The sequence below is a fragment of the Mus musculus genome, chromosome 10 (assembly GCF_000001635.26).
Source record: "Mus musculus strain C57BL/6J chromosome 10, GRCm38.p6 C57BL/6J".
NCBI lineage: Eukaryota > Metazoa > Chordata > Mammalia > Rodentia > Muridae > Mus > Mus musculus.
The window spans coordinates 122,990,797-123,009,832 of record NC_000076.6 but is presented as its reverse complement, the minus strand read 5'-3'; the positions used below and the strand labels follow the sequence as shown (position 1 = coordinate 123,009,832).

General features: G+C 42.3%; 1 protein-coding gene across 11 annotated transcripts in view; it reads left to right on the top strand.

Annotated features, from left to right (window-relative positions):
* Positions 1–17,773, top strand: part of Mon2 (MON2 homolog, regulator of endosome to Golgi trafficking) — an 84,446-nt gene extending 66,673 nt beyond the window's left edge. For 7 of the 11 annotated variants that reach the window (XM_006513969.4, XM_006513968.4, XM_006513970.4 and 4 more), the window contains 7 exons: positions 202–330; positions 1,507–1,697; positions 2,801–2,861; positions 3,698–3,821; positions 6,930–7,137; positions 10,092–10,174; positions 14,000–17,773. In XM_006513969.4, the coding sequence (XP_006514032.1) occupies positions 202–330; positions 1,507–1,697; positions 2,801–2,861; positions 3,698–3,821; positions 6,930–7,137; positions 10,092–10,174; positions 14,000–14,163 (960 nt within the window). In that variant the 3' untranslated portion in view covers positions 14,164–17,773. The remainder of the gene's footprint in view (positions 1–201; positions 331–1,506; positions 1,698–2,800; positions 2,862–3,697; positions 3,822–6,929; positions 7,138–10,091; positions 10,175–13,999) is intronic. The other 4 variants (NM_153395.2, NM_001163024.1, NM_001163025.1 and 1 more) reach the window with 2 other exon arrangements.
* The last annotated feature ends 1,263 nt before the right edge of the window (positions 17,774–19,036 follow it).

Genomic DNA, 19,036 nt, shown 5'->3' with positions numbered 1-19,036 from the left:
TTCCCGGTAGCTGGAACTTTTGCCTGAATGAGAATTCTTTTTTATGACGTGCATTTGTTTTTTTGAAAACTTTGCATGTAATGTGATCTGATGTAGAACCAAGGCCTGAACTTGTAAGGAAAAAGAGCTTCCTTCTCAAAAACAGTATCATTTCCTTCAGACCCTTCCCCTCTAACTCCATGTGAAAATATTACTTTCTAGGCGGAATGGGTAGCCTTGAATTATGTACCGTTTGCTGAAAGATCTTTAGAAGTAGTTGTGGATTTGTATCAAAAAACGGCTTGTCATAAAGCAGTGGTGAATGAGAAAGTCCTCCAGAATATTATTAAGGTAATGTATCTTCTTATCTCTATAATTTTACATGGTATTATACAATTATTGAAATTTCTCTAGGCAGTATATTGGGATAAATGAATAAAACATTTGCTATTTATAGTGACTTCAAATACATGGATTGTATTTGGCAAGCATATTTTTTATTATATGGGATGTTTTGGAGTGGAGTGAGGGTACTTCAGTAGTAGGGCTTGAACCTCTGAAATGCCAGGAAATGCTTTTCTGCTGAATTCTACCTCTAGTCTGGCAAGGTCAATGTGATATAGTCCTTAAAAGAGTCCTTAAGTCTTACGGGAGCTCAGAACTCAGAGGGAGTCAGTTTGTCTGCTTAGCTGTTGATGAAGACTTGTCTTGAGAGGCCATATGCAGAACACCACATTTGGGTTTCTCTTTAAAGATTAAACATTTGTTCACTATGTTTCTCCTTATTTCTTCACTTTCCCTCTGTTTGAAGGACAATCTAAAGCTAAACTCCTTTTCTAGGTTTCCTATTCTTGCATGATTAATTTATTGCAGTATTAGAAAAAGCACATTGAAACATTTGAGTAAAGTGTAAAACTCAAGGAATTTTAGTTCTCAAACATGAAAGTATCTCAGGTTGTTCCCTCTCCCCTGGCCACTGGGAACACATAGGCAGCATTGGCCTCTTTTGGGCAGGCAGGAGACCTTTAGGGACTATGCTTTCTGCTGGGAGAGCCACAGCAGGATAGTTGCAAACTGGTACATTTTCTGTTCCTAACTCTTTGTAATAGTATCCTTATTGTGATTTTAAAGAAAGAGAACTGAGGTTCAAGAAGTAGTTAATGACTCGTGCTTAGATGAGACCGTGGTAAAGCTCATGGCTGCCGCACAGTACTTGGGAGGCTGAGACAGGAGGATAGTGATTTGAGTACAGCCTGAACTACATTAGTAAGACTGTCCAATTAAAAACACACATATGCTGCTTTTAGAGCTGAGGTTAGCTCAGTGGTACTGGTCATTCTTGGCATACAGAAGGCCCTGGGTCTAGTTCTCAATTCCAAACAAAACGAAGTATGTCTGTCCAGGAGCGTCAGTCTTTCTTGACCGTCTTTCAGTGAAAATCTTCATGCTGTGCTTTCATGGATTTACCTGACTTTTAGTTTTGAATGTCGCTGTGTGGATTTTAACCAAACTGAACTTTCTCTCCAGACTCTCAGGGTTCCTCTCAGTTTGAAGTATTCATGCCCTTCTGAAAGCACGTGGAAACTGGCGGTAGCCTCTCTCCTCAAAGTCCTGTCCATCGGACTGCCCGTTGCCCGACAGCATGCTTCCTCGGGGAAATTTGACAGCATGTGGCCAGAGTTAGCCAGCACGCTTGAAGACTTTCTCTTTACTAAAAGGTCAGGTCATTGGTCTAAAATGGAGCGAGAGCCTTTAAGGAGATGGGAGACTATGTCTGCAACTGTGCAGATGGGGGTCTTACTCTCTCTCCACTGACAGTCACTGACTGCTGGGCTGCACACACAACTGGAAGGATGTGTCTGTGCCTTAGGTACTTTGTCACTGTGGTGGGAAGACTAGTGCTTGATGCAGGGGACCTGGTGCTCAGTGTATTTTTACATTTAAAGTGTACAAATAAAACAAGGCCTGCTAACCATCTAGCTGTAGGCATATGTATACTACACCTCTAAACTAAATGCATTGATGCTATTTTATACATATAACATAAAAGAAAATTATAGAGACTTAGATGTCAGATAAGGAAGGTTCCTATTGGAGCCTTGCGCTTACTGGGGATTGCTTGCAGATGCGTTCTTAGGCATGCACAGCTTTGGTCTTCTCTTCTGTTGACGAGGATGATACTGCTTAGTTCTTGGGGCTGCAGTGAGGACACATGCGAGTAATGCAGACAAAGCTCTTACAAACACTGGCTGATTCCAGCAACAGTTAATACTTAAGCTGCTCTTAAACAGTGAATACTTCAATATCCTACTCATTTGTGATTATCTTACTATCCATGCATCAGAAAGTCTAGACTCCCTTGACTCTCTCAGAACTATTGACTATCTGTTCTTGCTGTAACCACTTTGCTTTAGAAAATTAAATTGGGCCTTTCCTTTATGCATGTTCTCTTATGTTTACTCTAAGGAATTTAATGTATTGTCTTACAAAATAATAATGGGCTTGGTTGAGGGTCATTTCTGTCACTATCAGATAGCATAAATAAAATCAGATGTCCTCTCAATGGTGACTCAGGGGTGGGGGGCACCTTTCTTACTCACACTCCACTGGGAGAAGTTTAGTTTTACAGATGTTCAGCTCAAGATTGCTCCGAGTATTTAACAGATCATTTACAGGAAGTACTGTAATTTAGCAGCGGCTTCTTTTGAGTGAGCCGTAATGTCTCAGCCTGAGCAGGAAGAGCTAATGTTTTATCACTTGAGTACTGCTTATCTCCAGGTTGTCCAGAAAATGAAATCAAGTCTTTCTTTTTTCTTTTTAGCATACCTCCAGATAATCTCTCTATTCAAGAATTTCAAAGAAATGAAAGTATTGATGTTGAAGTAAGCAAGCTTAGAAAATTTTTTCTGTGTTTTATACTGTATTTGAGGATGATAAATGGAATGTAAAGATTTTAATGTTAGTAGGGAAGGGCATGTGTGTGTGTCTCTCTCTCTCTCTGTGTGTGTGTGTGTGTGTATACCTGTATGTGTGTCAGAGGACAGCTTTGCGGAACCTTCCACTTTTTCATGGGTTCAGCACCTGCTGAGCTGTCTTGCCAGCCTTGAGGGGTTTTAGCTGTGAAGCTTTGGTTGGGGAAGGAGGTGGGATCTGTTATCTTTGAGGTAGCTGAATGTTTACGTAAATCAAATACATTATTTTCTCATGTAGACTTGAAAGTGTAGCCATTGTAAAAGTCTCGCCTATGTGCCATTGCTGTTTAAGCCTCATGTAAGCTTTTTTTTTTCCTTTAGAGGATAAAATAAACTGTATGTTAGGACACAGTATGCAACAAAAATGAATATGACTTTAATTTCTCATAGTTCATAATTTCTGGTTATGAAAAATAAGTTTAACGTTAATTTTGGATATTTAAATGTGGGTGAGTCTCAAATATGGCTGAGCATTTTTCTATATATTTGTGGTTGGGTGAAGATCAACATATGTTCAAACTGTAGCACAGTAAACCTTAGTGTTGACTCTCCTTATAGGTAAGATGGATGAAGAGGCAGGCTAGTGGTCATGTTGTAGGAACAGTAAAACGTTCATGTACTGCGGTCAGAGAAGGGTCGTTACTTTTTCAAAAAGTAAAATTTAGCTCTGACTCTAGACAATCTCATTTGAATCGGCCGTCTCTTCCGAAGGAAAAGTAGATTTGGCGCTCTCTCCTTTGCTGTAGGTTGTTCAGCTCATCAGTGCGGAGATCCTCCCGTATGCCAACCTCATTCCTAAAGCGTTCGTGGGTCAGATGATGACCATGCTCAACAAGGGCTCCATCCACTCTCAGCCGTGCTCATTCACAGGTGCGTGACTCGGGGCCGCTTACAGCCCGAGCGAGGATAGTCACATGTGTAAGTCATGCTTCAGCGTGGGACGTAGAGAGTGAGGGTTATACCGGGAAATGGAGGCGATCATATACGTAAGCTCTGATTAAGTGAGTCACATGGGGCTTCTGCAGTCGGATGAATTATGCATGGTGACAGAATTTACTACATTTTGAAGTCATGGATTATTGTAAAGAGTCTAGTATAGAAAAAAAGAGAATATTCTGCCACTTAGAATGTTGGTTTTAGTAGGGAAAAAGTTTCTTAACATTTCTTAACGGAGCAAACAGTGAGTGCCTACTATGTACCACACTGTGCTAGAGAGGTGTCTCACTCTTGGGAACATTTCTGAGGATACATACCACAGTATGTATAAAGAACACACTCCATTCATTATGCCCTCTAATATGTCTAAATTTTGTTATAATTTCTGGTTATTAAAACATGTACTCAGATCTCAGAAGTAACTGTGACACAATGGGATTTTTTTATGTGAGGTCATACATTTTTGCAGGTTATTTTCTATCCTTAGTCCCAACCTTTACTAGAGCTACCCTGACCATTTATACAGTTTGACCACTAGATGGCTCTCTTGCTGCTTACTTCACAAGCCAAGGGTTTTGTGGTTTTTTTTGTTTTTTGTTTTTTTTTTTTCCACTCACCCCAGCATTTCAAAAAACTGGCCTGCACAGCATGGGAATTTCAGAGAAAAATAATTAAGTGGGCTTATTTTTTATATAATACTTATATTTAAAATGGTAGATATTCTAATAGAGTACAATTAAAATTAGGTACAAATATTTCAAGGGCTGAATCATCAGGTTTTCTGATAGCCCGCCTACCAAGTATGGTGTGACGTGTACCAAGGCCAGGTAGCCCTGCCTACCGTGTGTGGTGTGAGCACAGCAACACTGAAAGAAAGACAGGCGCTCACACGCACTCCAAGGACTGCATAAAGAACATGCTGTCTCAGCTTTTCCTTTGCGTTTTCTGTAAACACACACAGAAAGACATTCCATGCTAGGCGAGTTCCTAGGGTCACTTGGTTCTTGGATCTTTAGCATGGACTGATGGCCAAACTTCACAGACTCTCAGGGTTTCGGAAGGCCAAAAGAAAGAAGTAAATAAAAGAAAGAGGTTCTTCCAGAGGGGTGAAGGAGACCATGGGGGGGGCGGGGGGAGTGTGGTGCGGGCAGGCACAGCAGTGGGGCAGTGAGCTGAGAACTCCTCAACCCCAGGCGGGAGACTGAGAGTGAAATCAAGGGCTAGAGGGGGAGCCGACTGAGAGAGAGAACATGTGTGTGCTGAGAGTGGTGTATGGCTCTGAAACCTCAAAGCCCACCCCTAGTGACACACGTCCTCACTGAGGCCACGCCTCCTAAGAGTCCCCAGCAGTACTTCTGCCTGTGGAGTGTGCAGTGTTCAAGTTCCAGAAACTGTTGCTCAAACCACAGGAGTGACCAAGAACATAGAGCAGAAACCGGTGGGAAAATTTGTGCTAAACTAAGATCAGAAAGAAAGAAAATTAGTCAGAGGCGTTTATCAGGTACCTCTGATAACTGCATCTTCCTGGAGGGAACAGAGAAATATAGAAAAGGGAATTGCTGAAGACTAAAGATATCCTCACCTTAGAGATGATAACTCTGTGCCCAAAACAATGAAGGATAAAGATCACACAATATCCACACACTTACCATAAAAGGAAGATCAGTCACTCTCAGCCACAACAACTTTTCAAATGGTCTACAAGTTCTCCAGGAACTGCGCATTTCTCAAAGACTTGACATGGGGGCTAGAAATGGAGAGTTCTCACCATGGAGGCGTGTACCTAGGCACAGCTGGGCAGGTCTGAGTCTAGGATGGTAGTTCTCATACTTTAGCAGAAAGGGTGTCCTGTTCCCAGGGTTTCTGCCTCGGACAGGGTGGGATAGGAGAGTTCCCACTTCCCACAATGGCTCTCGAGCAGCTGGAAGCCAGCTGTATGTCTTACACAGTAACGTAACGGCAGCCTCAGAAGAACAACAAAGGTTTATTTTCCTCCATCCCTTCTTAGGAAGCCACTTCCAGATATCTTCATGGAAGCAGGGTAAACCGAGAAAGCAGGAAGCTAGGGTTCTGGGAGACATGAGGGAGAACGGCGTTGGCCAAAGACTACCTGCCAGTTATGGCTAAAGAAGTTGACTAGGAAGAACTAGTCCAGAGCAGAGCAGGCTCATGCTCCTGAAAACATGTGGCTAGGGAAGGAGAAAAGATGGTAAGACAGAAAAGGCAGTAAGTGTGGGTTTTGACTTAGATGAAGCTCTTGAGAAGTTTGTTCGGGTTTTGTCATTGTTGTTTAAGGTGTCATCTCAGGTACTCCAAACTGTCCTCAAAAAATGCATACCTCAATGACTGGCACCAAACTTCCTGTGCAGCCTAGAGTGCCCTTAAGCTTTTCATTCTCATGCTGGAGTTGCCGGCATGCCACCATGTCTACTTTATGTAGTACTGGGTATTGAACCTAGAATCCAAACGCAGAGCCTCGTGTGTACTAGGCAAGCATTCTGCCAACCAGGGGACACTCATTGCCCTTAAAACTCACTTTATAGCCTTGTCACAAGATAAGAAAAATGTTGGGACCAACAGATAGATACTGGCCATCAAGCCTGAAGCCTTAAGTGCAGTCACTAGAATGCACATGGAGAGAACTGACTCCTGCGGGTTGTCTTCTGCCTTCCACATGTATAATGTGGCATGTGCACATGTGCACACACATGCATGCACACACACGCACACATACACACATGTACATACACAAGCACATGTACATACACAATATACGCACATGCACATGCACACACACACACATGCAAACACACTCTAAACAAAGGAAAAGCAAAAAGAACATGTTGATTATGGGCAGCCTCTCTTTGCACCTTCCTAGAGGAAAGATTGTTATTTACTAGATATTTACTAAGTAGTATTAACTAAAGGTTGTTCATCAGTGCCTTTCATCTTATTGATATCCTTATTCCTAGCTTGCTAGGCTCGTTATTAATGTGCACTGTGTTAACATTTTTTAATAATCAAATGTTGCTAATTTTACAGAAGCAGAAATTGACATTCGTTTGAGAGAAGAATTTTCTAAAATGTGTTTTGAAACATTGCTCCAGTTTTCCTTCAGTAACAAAGTCACAACACCCCAGGAAGGCTACATCTCACGAATGGCACTCTCTGTGCTTTTAAAGAGGTCTCAGGATGTTCTGCATCGCTACATAGAGGATGAGAGGCTGAGTGGAAAATGCCCTCTCCCAAGGTACGCATTTAATTAAGGAGGAAATACATTGATATCATAATGAGTAGCAAAGATTGCTCAAAACCAAGAGATTTCTTAAGAGAACTAGATGGAACTGAGGTCATTGGTAACTGTATGTGCCCTCTACAGTGTAAATATTCATAGGTTTTGCTGCAGACACATAACACTTGTGATGGTGATGATGACGCTTCAGGCCTTTCTTGTAGATTAAGAACTATGTGATAGCCGGACAGTGGTGGCGCACACCTTTAATCCCAGCACTTGGGAGGCAGAGGCAGGCGGATTTCTGAGTTTGAGGCCAACCTTTTGAATCTAAAGAATATTGAATCTGAAAATCGACCCTCTGACAGAGGCTCTGCATGAGAACTGTGGATTGGCAAGAAAACACAATCTTTTTCTATAAAGGGAAATTAAGAGACTAATTACTTCTAGCTTATTTTTGATTGACATTTCTTGATTTCTGTCACCTGTTCCTGTCTTTTTTTTTTTTTTTTTTTTTTAAATGAGTAAACTGTAGCTGTCTTCAGACACACCAGAAGAGGGCATCAGATCCCATCACAACCATAGATGGTTGTAGTTTCTGGGAATTGAACTCAGGACCTCAGAAGAGCAATCAGTGCTCTTAACCACTGAGCCATCTCTCCCACCCACCTGTTCCTGTCTTAAATCTGTTTTTTCTAATCTGTTTAACAAAGCCCCTGCCCCTACACTGACCCCTTCTTGTATATCCAGCTTGTATTTGTGGCAGGGGCTGCAGGGCTGATCTCAGTTGAGCTATGGACTGGAATTCAACAACAGATATATATCTCCATCCGTTTTAATGTAGAAACTGGGGTTTAAGTCTATATATGTGTGTGTGTGTATGTGTGTGTGTGTGTGTGTGTGTGTGTGTGTGTGTGTGTATGTATATGTGTGTGTGTATATATGTATATATATAATTTTGTTTAATGTAGAAACTGGAGTGTAAGTCAAAGGAAACAGTAACTATGAAAGGGCAGACATCCTCAGGTCAGGAAAGAATTGGGGACAGTGAGCCCCTCATGATGAGTTTCTGGTAGAAACCGATCAGCCATGATCCTTTGTTTGTTTCTGAAGTTGGAAGTGGTCTGACAGAGGATGTGGTCTTCTTGCTTCATCATGCCCGTGTCTTACTAGCTTGCTCGCTGCAGGTCTGTTCCAGGTTAGATCTCCCCAGGATGATATGAATGCCTTTCCCTCAGTTTTTAAGATTTTAAAATTCTTTACTCATTTAGAGTTTATTTTACAGTTTTCTAATTTGATGAGTGAAATCACAAAATTACATTTTAAAAAATGACCAATACTTATTAACTCTCTACAATCTTGAATTTTAAATTTCTAGATCATAAATTATAGGCCTCTGCCTTCAGACGTGTATATACAGAAACATCCTGAGGCAGCTTACTAGTAATTTGATTATGGACATGATTAAAGTTGATTCCTGATATATACATGAAAGTACAGAGATAAAAGCTGCTTTGAGTGGATATTATTACTAGATCATAAATATTAGTTCAGAAAACATCTTTTTTTCATTTTTTTGTGTTGAAGATGTAACAGCTTCTTTAATATTTCTTTTAAATTTTATTTTTGTCATCTTTATTTATGTGTTAGTATGTGGACATTAGTACAAGTGGCTGAAGAAACCAGGGGTGAGTGTGTAATGTCCTGAAGCTAGAGCTGTAGGCAGTGTGAGCCGTGGGATGTAGGTTCTCAGAATCAAGCGCAGATCATCTGCAAGAGCAGTCCACGGTCTTAACCACTGAGCTGCCTCCCCCACTCTACCTGCTCTCTGTAATCTGAGCTCGATTTATAGTCATCTGATGAAGCTGTTTCGTTCTGTGTCACACACAGCATTATGTGCTTTCTACAAGTGACATCCAGCATCAGTCTGCTTGCACAGGCCATTTGGTGCCTGGGGTGCAGCTTAGTCCCCAAACCACATCACCAGGGCCTGCTCGTGAAGCTTCTCGTCTCAGCAGACAGGACACTGAGGCAGGAGGATCAGAAATTCAAAGTCATCCCCAGTTACAAGTTTGAATTCAGCCTGGGGAATGTGGGAGATCCTGTCTCAAGGCTTGATGTAGTGCCCTGTGCCACACTGGATGGCCAGGCTCCCTGTGGGATCCAGATCTGTACCAGCAACCCATGGGATGGAACACCGGGGTGTTCTTTTCACCTTTGCATCCTTCATTACACGCTTATTGGTTACTGTTAAATACTGCTAATTGGCCGTCTCAGAATTAATGTCTGGCTTGCTTCATGATTGTCGTCATAGCAGTACAGTAAGAGAGGAGAAGCAGGCGAGCGTCACTGCAGTTCTGAGAGCTCTTTCAGCAGCAGATAAAATACAGAGCAGGGGTTAGAAGGAGCTTTCCCATTTCATCTTTGGCAGATTTCTATTAACCAGAAAACAAAACATCATTTTGTAGGAAGTTTTAAAGCATGTGTTGTAAAATATTGTAGTGACTCTCGCCTTTAATCCCAGCTCTCATAAGGCAGAGTCAGGCAGATCTCTGAGTTTGAGGCTAACCTGGTCTACAAATCGAGTTCCAGGACAGCAAGATAACCCAGGAAAAACCAAAACAAAACAAAGCAAAGCAAAACAAAACAAAAGTAACTGTAGCTAGTGGCAGGGCTGCCCTGTGAATGCAGGTTTTCAGGAATTGAATTGCTCCACTGATAATTTTGGTAAGCTTAACTACAAATCAGACTTGGTGAGGCAACTACAGATTGGTAGCAACCACGGCACTGATGTGTGGATTGTTATAAGCTTGATGAGTTTGCCTTTTATAAGAATCTTAACCTCTTTTTATTTCATTGTAGTCAATATTTTTCTGAAATTATATCTATTTGTACAAACTTTGGGAGAAAAAAATTATTTGTTGTATCTTAAAAAATCCTAATGGAAATCATCTCTTACTTATCCTTTTTAGGCAGCAAGTGACAGAAATCATATTCGTTCTAAAAGCTGTCAGCACTCTCATCGACTCACTGAAGAAGACCCAGCCCGAGAATGGTAGGTGCTTGAGGACTTGGCTGTCCTCCCAGACATTGCACATCTGTCCTCTCTGTCAGGGTTATCACTGTGTGGTACCTTTGTATTGTCACTAAGGTAGGGGAATGTGAGAACGTAGCCCCATTGTGTTCTTTGTTCTCCCGTCCTCTCCATGACAAAAACTCAAGTCACATCAACTCAGTAAAGTTAACTTGAAAGCTGGTAGGCCTACGAGACACCCTTGGCTGACAACCTGACTTTGATAAGAATAGAGGACAGCCAGCTCTGTGCATATCTAAACATTTATATCAGAGACATAATGATAAAAAAATTATAAAATATTTTATTTTTAAGACAATAGTACCTGAAGAACACCTGAGGTGCTATCTGGCCTCCACTCATACATGCACTCACACACATACATGTGTACAACGCACAAATATAGAAAAAAATAGCAGTTGGAATCATGCTCTAAACAAATGAAGTGACTTTTTCATTTTGATGTAACCATAAGTTATGGTGATAGATTAGAAAAGTATAATAGGCTTCATCAAGAAAAGAAGAAGGATGCCAGCTTTTCTGTCCGAATCATGTGGATTGCATAGCCAGTCCAAGCCTGATGCAAGAGTTGGCTATCAGGTGTAGAACCAACAGGCTCCACATCGATTTAAACTTTTTATTATTGTCTTACTATAGTGTTGTTGCTGGAAGTGAGGTGTTTGGAGACTTAACATTTTTTAAGAGGTTTTGTTTTTATTATTTTGTTTGATGGTAAGTTTTTAAGTAGGCTATATACATATAAATAACTTAAAACAGAGGTTCTCGCTGGGTAAGGGCACCTGCACCAAACCTGAGAGCTTGAGTTCAGTGACGACACGATAGGAGAAGAAAGTCAGCTCCCACAATCATGTAATACAAAATACATACTCCAGGCACCCCCAGCTTTCCATACAAATAAATAACAATATCCCCTGTTTGTAATCACCTTTTTCTTGTCTATTTTTCACTTAAACATTATGTATATTCTTTCACATCAATACATGCATCTCTTTAATATTCTTTTTGTAGTTTGAGGTTTGGGAAGCAGAGTCACATAGAAGTCAGGATGGCCTTGGGCTGCTACCTCTCAGCAGAGGGTGACCTTGAGTTACTAACCTTTTTTCTCTACCTCCCAGTCCTGGGGTACAGGCATGTGCGGGTACACCTGGCTCTCTGTCAGGAAATCCCGCAGAAATCACAGTGGGCTTTAGGATAAACATGCTGTAAGAACTGAACCTGAGTAGCCTCCCCCAGGTTCTGTTGGGTGTCATCTTCGTGTATCTCCTCTAACAAGCCGAGGGGTAGTGTAGTGGCTTGACTGGTCGGGTAGAGCCGCCATCTGTATGCTCTTCCAAAGGCAGCTGGAACAGGCCAGATAAACTTCCTAGAGCAGTGGTGCCTGGCTTTTTTGTTTTGTTTTTTGGTACCTTTGCTGATTTTTTTTTAAGCCAACCTCTACCCCAAAGCAAAAGTAAAAAGAAATATGGTGTAGATTCTTCTTTCATTATTATTACATAATATTTAATGTGTGTGTAGAGCAGGGCTGAACACTGCCACACCCACATGTGGGTCAGATGTAAACTGCAGGGACTTGGTTCTCTTCCTGCAGTGAGTGTTAGGATCACACAGACAGTAAGGTGTGGCTGCAGCCTTACTTGCCAAGCCGTCTTCAGGGTCTTGGTTCAGATCTTCACATTTCAGTAGGTAAACAACAGAAGTGTGCTTGCTCATCCACCATCCCCTATGTTCACCGTGCAGCCCCTTCTCCTCTTCCAGCCCTGTCCTGAAGAAGCCTGTTCAAAAACGGAGGTAGGGCTGGAGAGATGGCTCAGAGGTTAAGAGCACTGACTGCACTTCCAGAGGTCCTGAGTTCAATTCCCAGCAACCTCATGGGGGCTCACAACCACCTGTAATGAGATCTGACGCCCTCTTCTGGTGTGCACGAGAGTGACAGTTATTCACAGACATGAAATATCTTAAAAGAAAAGGAGTTAGCAGATGCATAGTTTTCCACAGAAGTGACCTAAGGAAATAACATTAGCACTGAGCAGTGTCAGACACATTAGATGAAAAAAACTTGCATAAGCATCTTTCTTGGGAAACTGAATTATATAATCTGAGTCGGCTTCTCAACCGTAAGCTTCTGAGCTGCTGGGCTTTAAGAGGAGAGAGATATGAAATGTGAACCGAGCTGATTTGACCAGGGCTTGTTCCAGAAATTGAGAGTCTATGTAAAGGAACCCCTTTCCTTATATTACATCAGAAGAGCTGAGACAGAGAACAGTTCCCTGACGTGACCAGAATACCAAGCTCTGCCTTATTTCGGGGGGTGGGGTGGGGGTGGGGGAATGTTACCACCTAGTAAATTAGACTAAAGTATGGAATAATTATAAAAAGTTCTTTGAGCCAGGTATGGTGGCACATGCCTTTAATACCAGCACTTGGGAGGCAGAGACAGGCTTATCTCTGAGTTCAAAGCCAGCCTAGTCTACTGAGTAAGTTCTAGGACAACCAGGGCTACACAGAAACCCTGTCTCAATACCGCCCAAAACAGGGGGCGTGTTTTGTACACTTTCATGGTACTGTTTCTTGTGTGCTACGCTGCCTCCCAGACTGTGGGTTTGTTCCACACAGTAACATAACATCTGCCAGCAGGTTTTATGTGAGGATTGAACACTACAAAGTACTTACCAGAGAATACGGGGGGGGGGGGGGGGGGTCAGCCTGGGTAACTTGCTGAGATACTGTATCAGACTAAAAGGTAAAAGAGAGGGCCCATAGCCGGGCGGTGGTGGCGCACGCCTTTAATCCCAGCACTCAGGAGGCAGAGGCAGGCGGATTTCTGAGTTCGAGGCCAGCCTGGTCTATAAAGTGAGTTCCAGAACAGCCAGGGCTACACAGAGAAACCCTGTCATGAAAAACCAAAATAAAAACAAACAAACAAACAAACAAAAAAAGAGGGCCCAAGGTTCAGATTAGCAGTATAACACTTGTGTGTACATGACTCTGGGCCAGACCCCAGCAAACAATAGGTACTATAAAAGTAACCCGTGATTTCAGTATAAACAGATTACTGGTTCTGGTGGGTCACTCTGCCCACCTGATGAAGAGCATCCTGTTGGTGGATGAGGTTAGGAAAGCAGGCTGGCTCCTCTGCCCAGTCTCGTGATGTGCATTAAAGACTAGCAGGCTCTGTAAGATGGCTGCATCTGTTCAGTGACTTGACATTCAAATCGCTACCAAGGGCATTACTGAGTAGGAAAGTGCATAAAAAGGTTTTCTATTTGTTCTTGACACGCACACTATGTTTTCTGACAACTATGCAGAAAATAACATTTTGGACCATTGTGTTACTTTAACTTGCAAAGTTCGTTGGTCTCTACGGCTGTCCTCACTGGTCATTTCTCTCTTCCTCTTAAGAGTTTACTTATGTTTATCTTCTGTGCATGAATGTTTGCCAGAAGAGGGCACTGGATTCCCCTGAGGCTGAAATTAGAAATAGCTGTTAGCTGCCATGTGGGTGCTGAGAACCAAACCCTGGTCTTCTGCAAGAGCAGCCAGTGCTCTTAACCACGGAGCCAGCTTCAGCCCTGATTTTCTTACCTAATTTCTAAGTACACAATACTCTATTATCTCCTTTTTCATACTTTACTAATTATATCATGAAGTCTTATAAAATTAAGAAATTAAAAGATGCTTGTCGAACCATTTCTGTTATATCTTTAATTGTGTTTATGTAAATTGGGTGACCGTACTGTGATCTGCACTGTATTTTGAGACATTTCTATTTGTATTCTTTGACTGCAGTTGATGGCAATACCTGGTCACAAGTGATTGCCTTGTATCCGACGTTGGTGGAGTGCATCACCTGCTCATCCTCAGACGTCGGCTCTGCCCTGAAAGAGGCACTGGCTCCCTTTAAGGACTTCATGCAGCCGCCAGCATCCAGAGTTCAAAATGGAGAGTCTTGAGCAGCTGCAGCACGTGTGGAGGAAGAGATACCCTGAGGAACGCCTTCCCCGGAGTCTTGTAGAGGACGGACGCTCTACTGAAGTCACTCTTGGCAGCTGTGTTTGCCTTCTTTAAATTAAAGTGTAATTATCTGGGTACAGTAATTCATACAAAAGCCTCCATGTTAACCAGGGCTCCTGGAGGAGCTGAGCCTTTGCCTGGGTGACCGTGCTGGGAGGGACAGTGAGCACTGCTTCACACCTGCTACCATGTCTTCAGTTGGTGACTTAAAAGTGAGCTTATGTACAGTTTGTTGTGTATGTGTTAATGATGTACTTTTTAAAAAGAAAGAAATGATATTTCCATTCAGATTTTTGAGGCTGGTGTTTTGCACCCTTTTTCAAGTACAGAATCATACTAAAATTTTATGCAAGGTGGTACTATAACATTCCATACTCTCTACAACCAGCCCTTGAGAACAAAGGGAACTGACAATACTGTGTGTATAATAAACAGGACAGTTCTGTATAAAACAGTTGCATTTATTTAAAATTTTAAAATACTGATGATGCTAAATGCTCGAAGCTGTATTTATTATTAATACAAACTTGTTTGCTTACGTTTCTACTTCTGATTTGCCTTCTTGTGGGGCAGATAAGCTTACCGTGTACTCGTACAGATGGCTTCATGCTGTTTACATGCATTGTCGGTGACGAGAAGGATCGAGGGAGTGCAACAGCAGAGGTATGATGGCTGACTGCACCTCTGGAATGCAGGTCCTAACGTAACAGAGACATGTTGTAGCAGGATGACCGGTCATACCTCACTCCTTTCAGCCTCTCTCTGAACTCTCATGCCTCCTTTTACACTGCTGTCTGAATTTTAAAGACTTTTCATATTTTCTATTCCTATGCTTTCAACATCTGAAAGGCAAGATGACTTTATACTTCATGAAACTTTTCTGTGAGGTTTTGTTCTTCTCTGTTCTTCCTTTTCTGGGTTCCTCCCAAGAGGACCCAGCATGAGGCTGACCCACAGTCTAAAGCGCGTGTCCCAGGGCAGGCGAGTGCTGGAGGAGAGCAGAGGCTCGCTGCGCTCAGGAGGGGCTCCTGCTGCCCCAGGAGAGGACTGCAGCAGGGCACGGGCCTCTCACGAAACTCACGTTGACCTAGCCCGCTGTAGGTTTTTTAATTAATTATGCTGTTACAATATTTTTTCCAAGTAAAAATTTTATTTCACAAGTGCTGGAGACATGAAACATGTTGAAAATGTTGCTATTAATAAGAAGTGATAGTGAGGTTAATATTATTTTAATGCACTAGAAAGCTTTTGACTTTAACAAGATTATAAATTTTGGTCTCTCCAAAATAATCATAAACCTATAAGGAGGTGTTAGAGTTGAGTAATCACTGAGGTAGTTTTGAGGCTATTTTAATTATGTAATGATTTAATTTGCACTATATTCTTTATATGTGTGACAAGGCCTATTTTGAAGGAATATTATTTTTACTCACATGAATCAATGAATTTCTATTTTATTATTTTACTTAGGGTTAAGGTAAAACATGGTATTTCATAGACTCTGCTGTCAGTGTTTTCTTAAAGGTGTAAAAAAATGACTCAAGCCGTGTATTTTTTATATTTTGATATACTCACTTGTGAATTAAAGAATAGGACTATCACTGATAAAGTATCAAAATAGTAAGAGTGGCAACATTTTGAAAATATTGCCATGGGTTTCTATAAAGTCAGTGTCCGCTCGTGAGAAGGAACAGAGGATTGCAACCTGAACAGCCCTTCTCTGAAGCTATCTGTGAGCCAGGGCTCTACAGCACACCCTTACCTCGGATCATCTGAGCTAATACAGTATTAGTTTTCAGGACCAGCGAGCGTCGTGCTGTATAGTTCAAAACATAAAAATGTGAGGCATGGGTTAATGTGCAGTAACCAGTGCCAGTCTCAATGCCAAGCAAGCGGGCCACTCCCTTGGTAGAATAACAGCCCCCTCCCCCCAATCCCTCTCAACCCGCAAGGAGTGAGTCCCAGTCATTAACGCTTTTGGGTCACACATGCTTCTAGGCTACCTTTTCTGAAATGTGCTGGCCTCAGAGTGGTTAACATGGTATCCTTGTCCTGTAAACATGACTTGGGTTTTTCAGTCCATACAAGAACTGACTGCGGGGTTACTAGATGCAAGGATATCTCTAAAGCCTCCACCACGAAGCACCAAGTTAAATCCCCTTCATTGCCTCCTGTCCCCACCCCCGCCCCACCCCTGTCTCAGTGCAGTGAGTTTTAAATCTCAGAGTCTTCACCACTGACCCCCTCTGTTAGACCACTGAACGCCAGGCTGTACTAACAGCGGTGCAGTCATGGAGGGCTCAATAGAACTGTTTGCTGGCACAGGTCGTCCTTTGGGCTCTGGTGGTACAACCACTATCAAGGGAGAAAGGGCAATTCCGTAGCGTCTCAGTTCTTCAGGATTAATCTTAAGGTTTTGTTTTACTGCAAGCATTTTGCATACCATCTATTAAAAGCCTATTGTGTGCCAAAGGTGGGGGAAAACTTGTTATTAAGTCTAACTAGAAAAGAAGTGCTTTTAACTTGTTTATATTTTTACTACACTAACATTGATGGTCTCAGTTGTTTCCTCACAAATGGTTATTAAGTCAACATTCTTTAAATTATATAGAGCATCAGAAGAAAACAGTGGAGAATTTATTTTCTTTATGTTATCATAGTGACTAAGTCACTTTAAGCAGCAGCCAATAACAGTTATCTGTCCTTTCTCCTACAGTATTTAGAATGTTATATTTATTGTCGGTTTGGTACCACCTTGTCCCAGGTGAGCATTTGGCCAATGGTCAGCTAAAAAGCTGCAAGTGAACTAATAAACTAGAGAACATTGCAAATACATCCCTTGTAATGAAACACGCATGACAGTCATGTCATTAAAAGGCGCCATTAAATACTCTCCTCAAACGTAGAATAATTCATGTGCAGAACCAAATCCGTAAGAGTTGGCTAAGGGCCGCTAAACTAGAACCCTTTCAGGAAATACTTACCTGTGACTGCCACTGAAATTAACTGGAAATCAAGAGCCAAGATAGATTACTTTTCAGCCTCAGAATATCGTGAATTATAGGTTTTTCTAGGAAACTACCTCGAGGTAGACAAAAACAGTCTGAAATTAACTGGAAATCAAGAGCCAAGATAGATTACTTTTCAGCCTCAGAATATCGTGAATTATAGGTTTTTCTAGGAAACTACCTCGAGGTAGACAAAAACAGTCTCGATTCAGAAGCATCGCCAGGAGCCGAGAGTGCTCCCACTTATCTGCCAGGACCCGAGAGTGCTCCCACTTATCTGCCAGCAGCCGAGAGTGCTCCCACTTAGCAGAGTTGGCTGTTGCAGCTACTTGTCAAAAGTATCGCAGTTGACTATGCATAGTGCTACAAGGCTATCTTCATTAGACTGAACTGATTGGTTGGGTTTTTTTGTTGTTGTTTTTAAGTTATTCATAAGAAGAACAGGAATTATATGACACATTGTATTACTGACTTACGTATGGTGAAGGAATAGTTTTCAATCCTTTATGGTCATTTGAATTAAACAATTTGTATCTCTGGAGAGTAGAGTGGTGCTTTTATTCTAATGCTCAGTCTTTGTAAGTGGGAAAGAAAGTTGTGAGTGGCTCCTAATTTACATGTAACCCCCTCAGAAGACTTCCACGAAATCCAGTCGTTTTTACTGTGTTAGCAGTGTCTGCATAGCTGTGCGGATAAGCTGGATGTAGTGGCTCAGGCCTGTAAGCCCAGCAGCGCTCAAGAGATTCCCACGAGGAGTCCAGGCCAGCTAGCACTACACAGGGAGGCCTTGCTCAGAAAGCAGACAGAGCGGTGTGGTGCTGCGTCTCATTGGGACTCAATACTCTGTGATCTCAATGTGGTGGGCAGAGGGCCTGCCTCCCAGTTCACCTTTAAGCAGATCCTCTAAGCTGCTGCTTTCTGTGTCTCAGACGGTGATGATGCCGAGTCACTGCTTCTGTAGACAGATGCTTGAGGGCACAGTGGCACCCTTGGGTGCTTGCTCGGGTTGTGTGGTGATGCACTCTTACGGCCAAACAGGATCTGAATGGTTTTTTTCTTTGGGCAGCACTGTCATTCCGTCCTGTCTAGATTATAACTTTGCCTCACTTCCTCCTAACCTTTATTTATCTCTGCAGTCCTTTTTATTCTCTACCCATCCCTTCTCTCTTCAGGGGACTCTGACAGAGACCCTGGCGACGGCCTTCTTGTTGATGAGATTGTAGCGTGCCTTCTCTTCGGCCACTGTTGCCTGTTTACTGCGCTGAAGTCCCCTACCATTTTAAACAACAGAACAATGTGAAGCAGTTGGAGGCTGTTGCCTACTGTATGTCTGAGTTTGTGATTCTGCTGCCAAGACACAGAACGGGATTGCTATAAATAACTGGATTCAGTAGCTAAACTTGGAACAGTTAGGTCTGCACTGCCGCGAACAGCAAAGCGGTGCCACTTCTCTTTAGAGGGAGTATTTAAAACTTGTAGGCATTTCTGTTGTGGCTTTTGAAGCAGGGTTGTTTTGGCTTTGGGGAAGTTCCTGTTTTGGGAGGTAAACACTTTGAATGTGGGTAAGTTTATGTCATCTAAATACTAATCCTGGTGATATGTGCACTGCTTGCTTCCAGGGAGTGTTGTCATTTCTGTTTCATCTGTGTCTGCGTTTCTATTACAAAGCAGTAGTTTGGAGGATAGTGAGACAGCTCAGCAGTCAGGAGCACTGGCTGCTCTTCCAGAGGACCGTAGTTCAATTCTCAGCAACCACATGGCGGCTCACAACCATCTAACTCCAGTTCCAGGGGATAGGACGCCC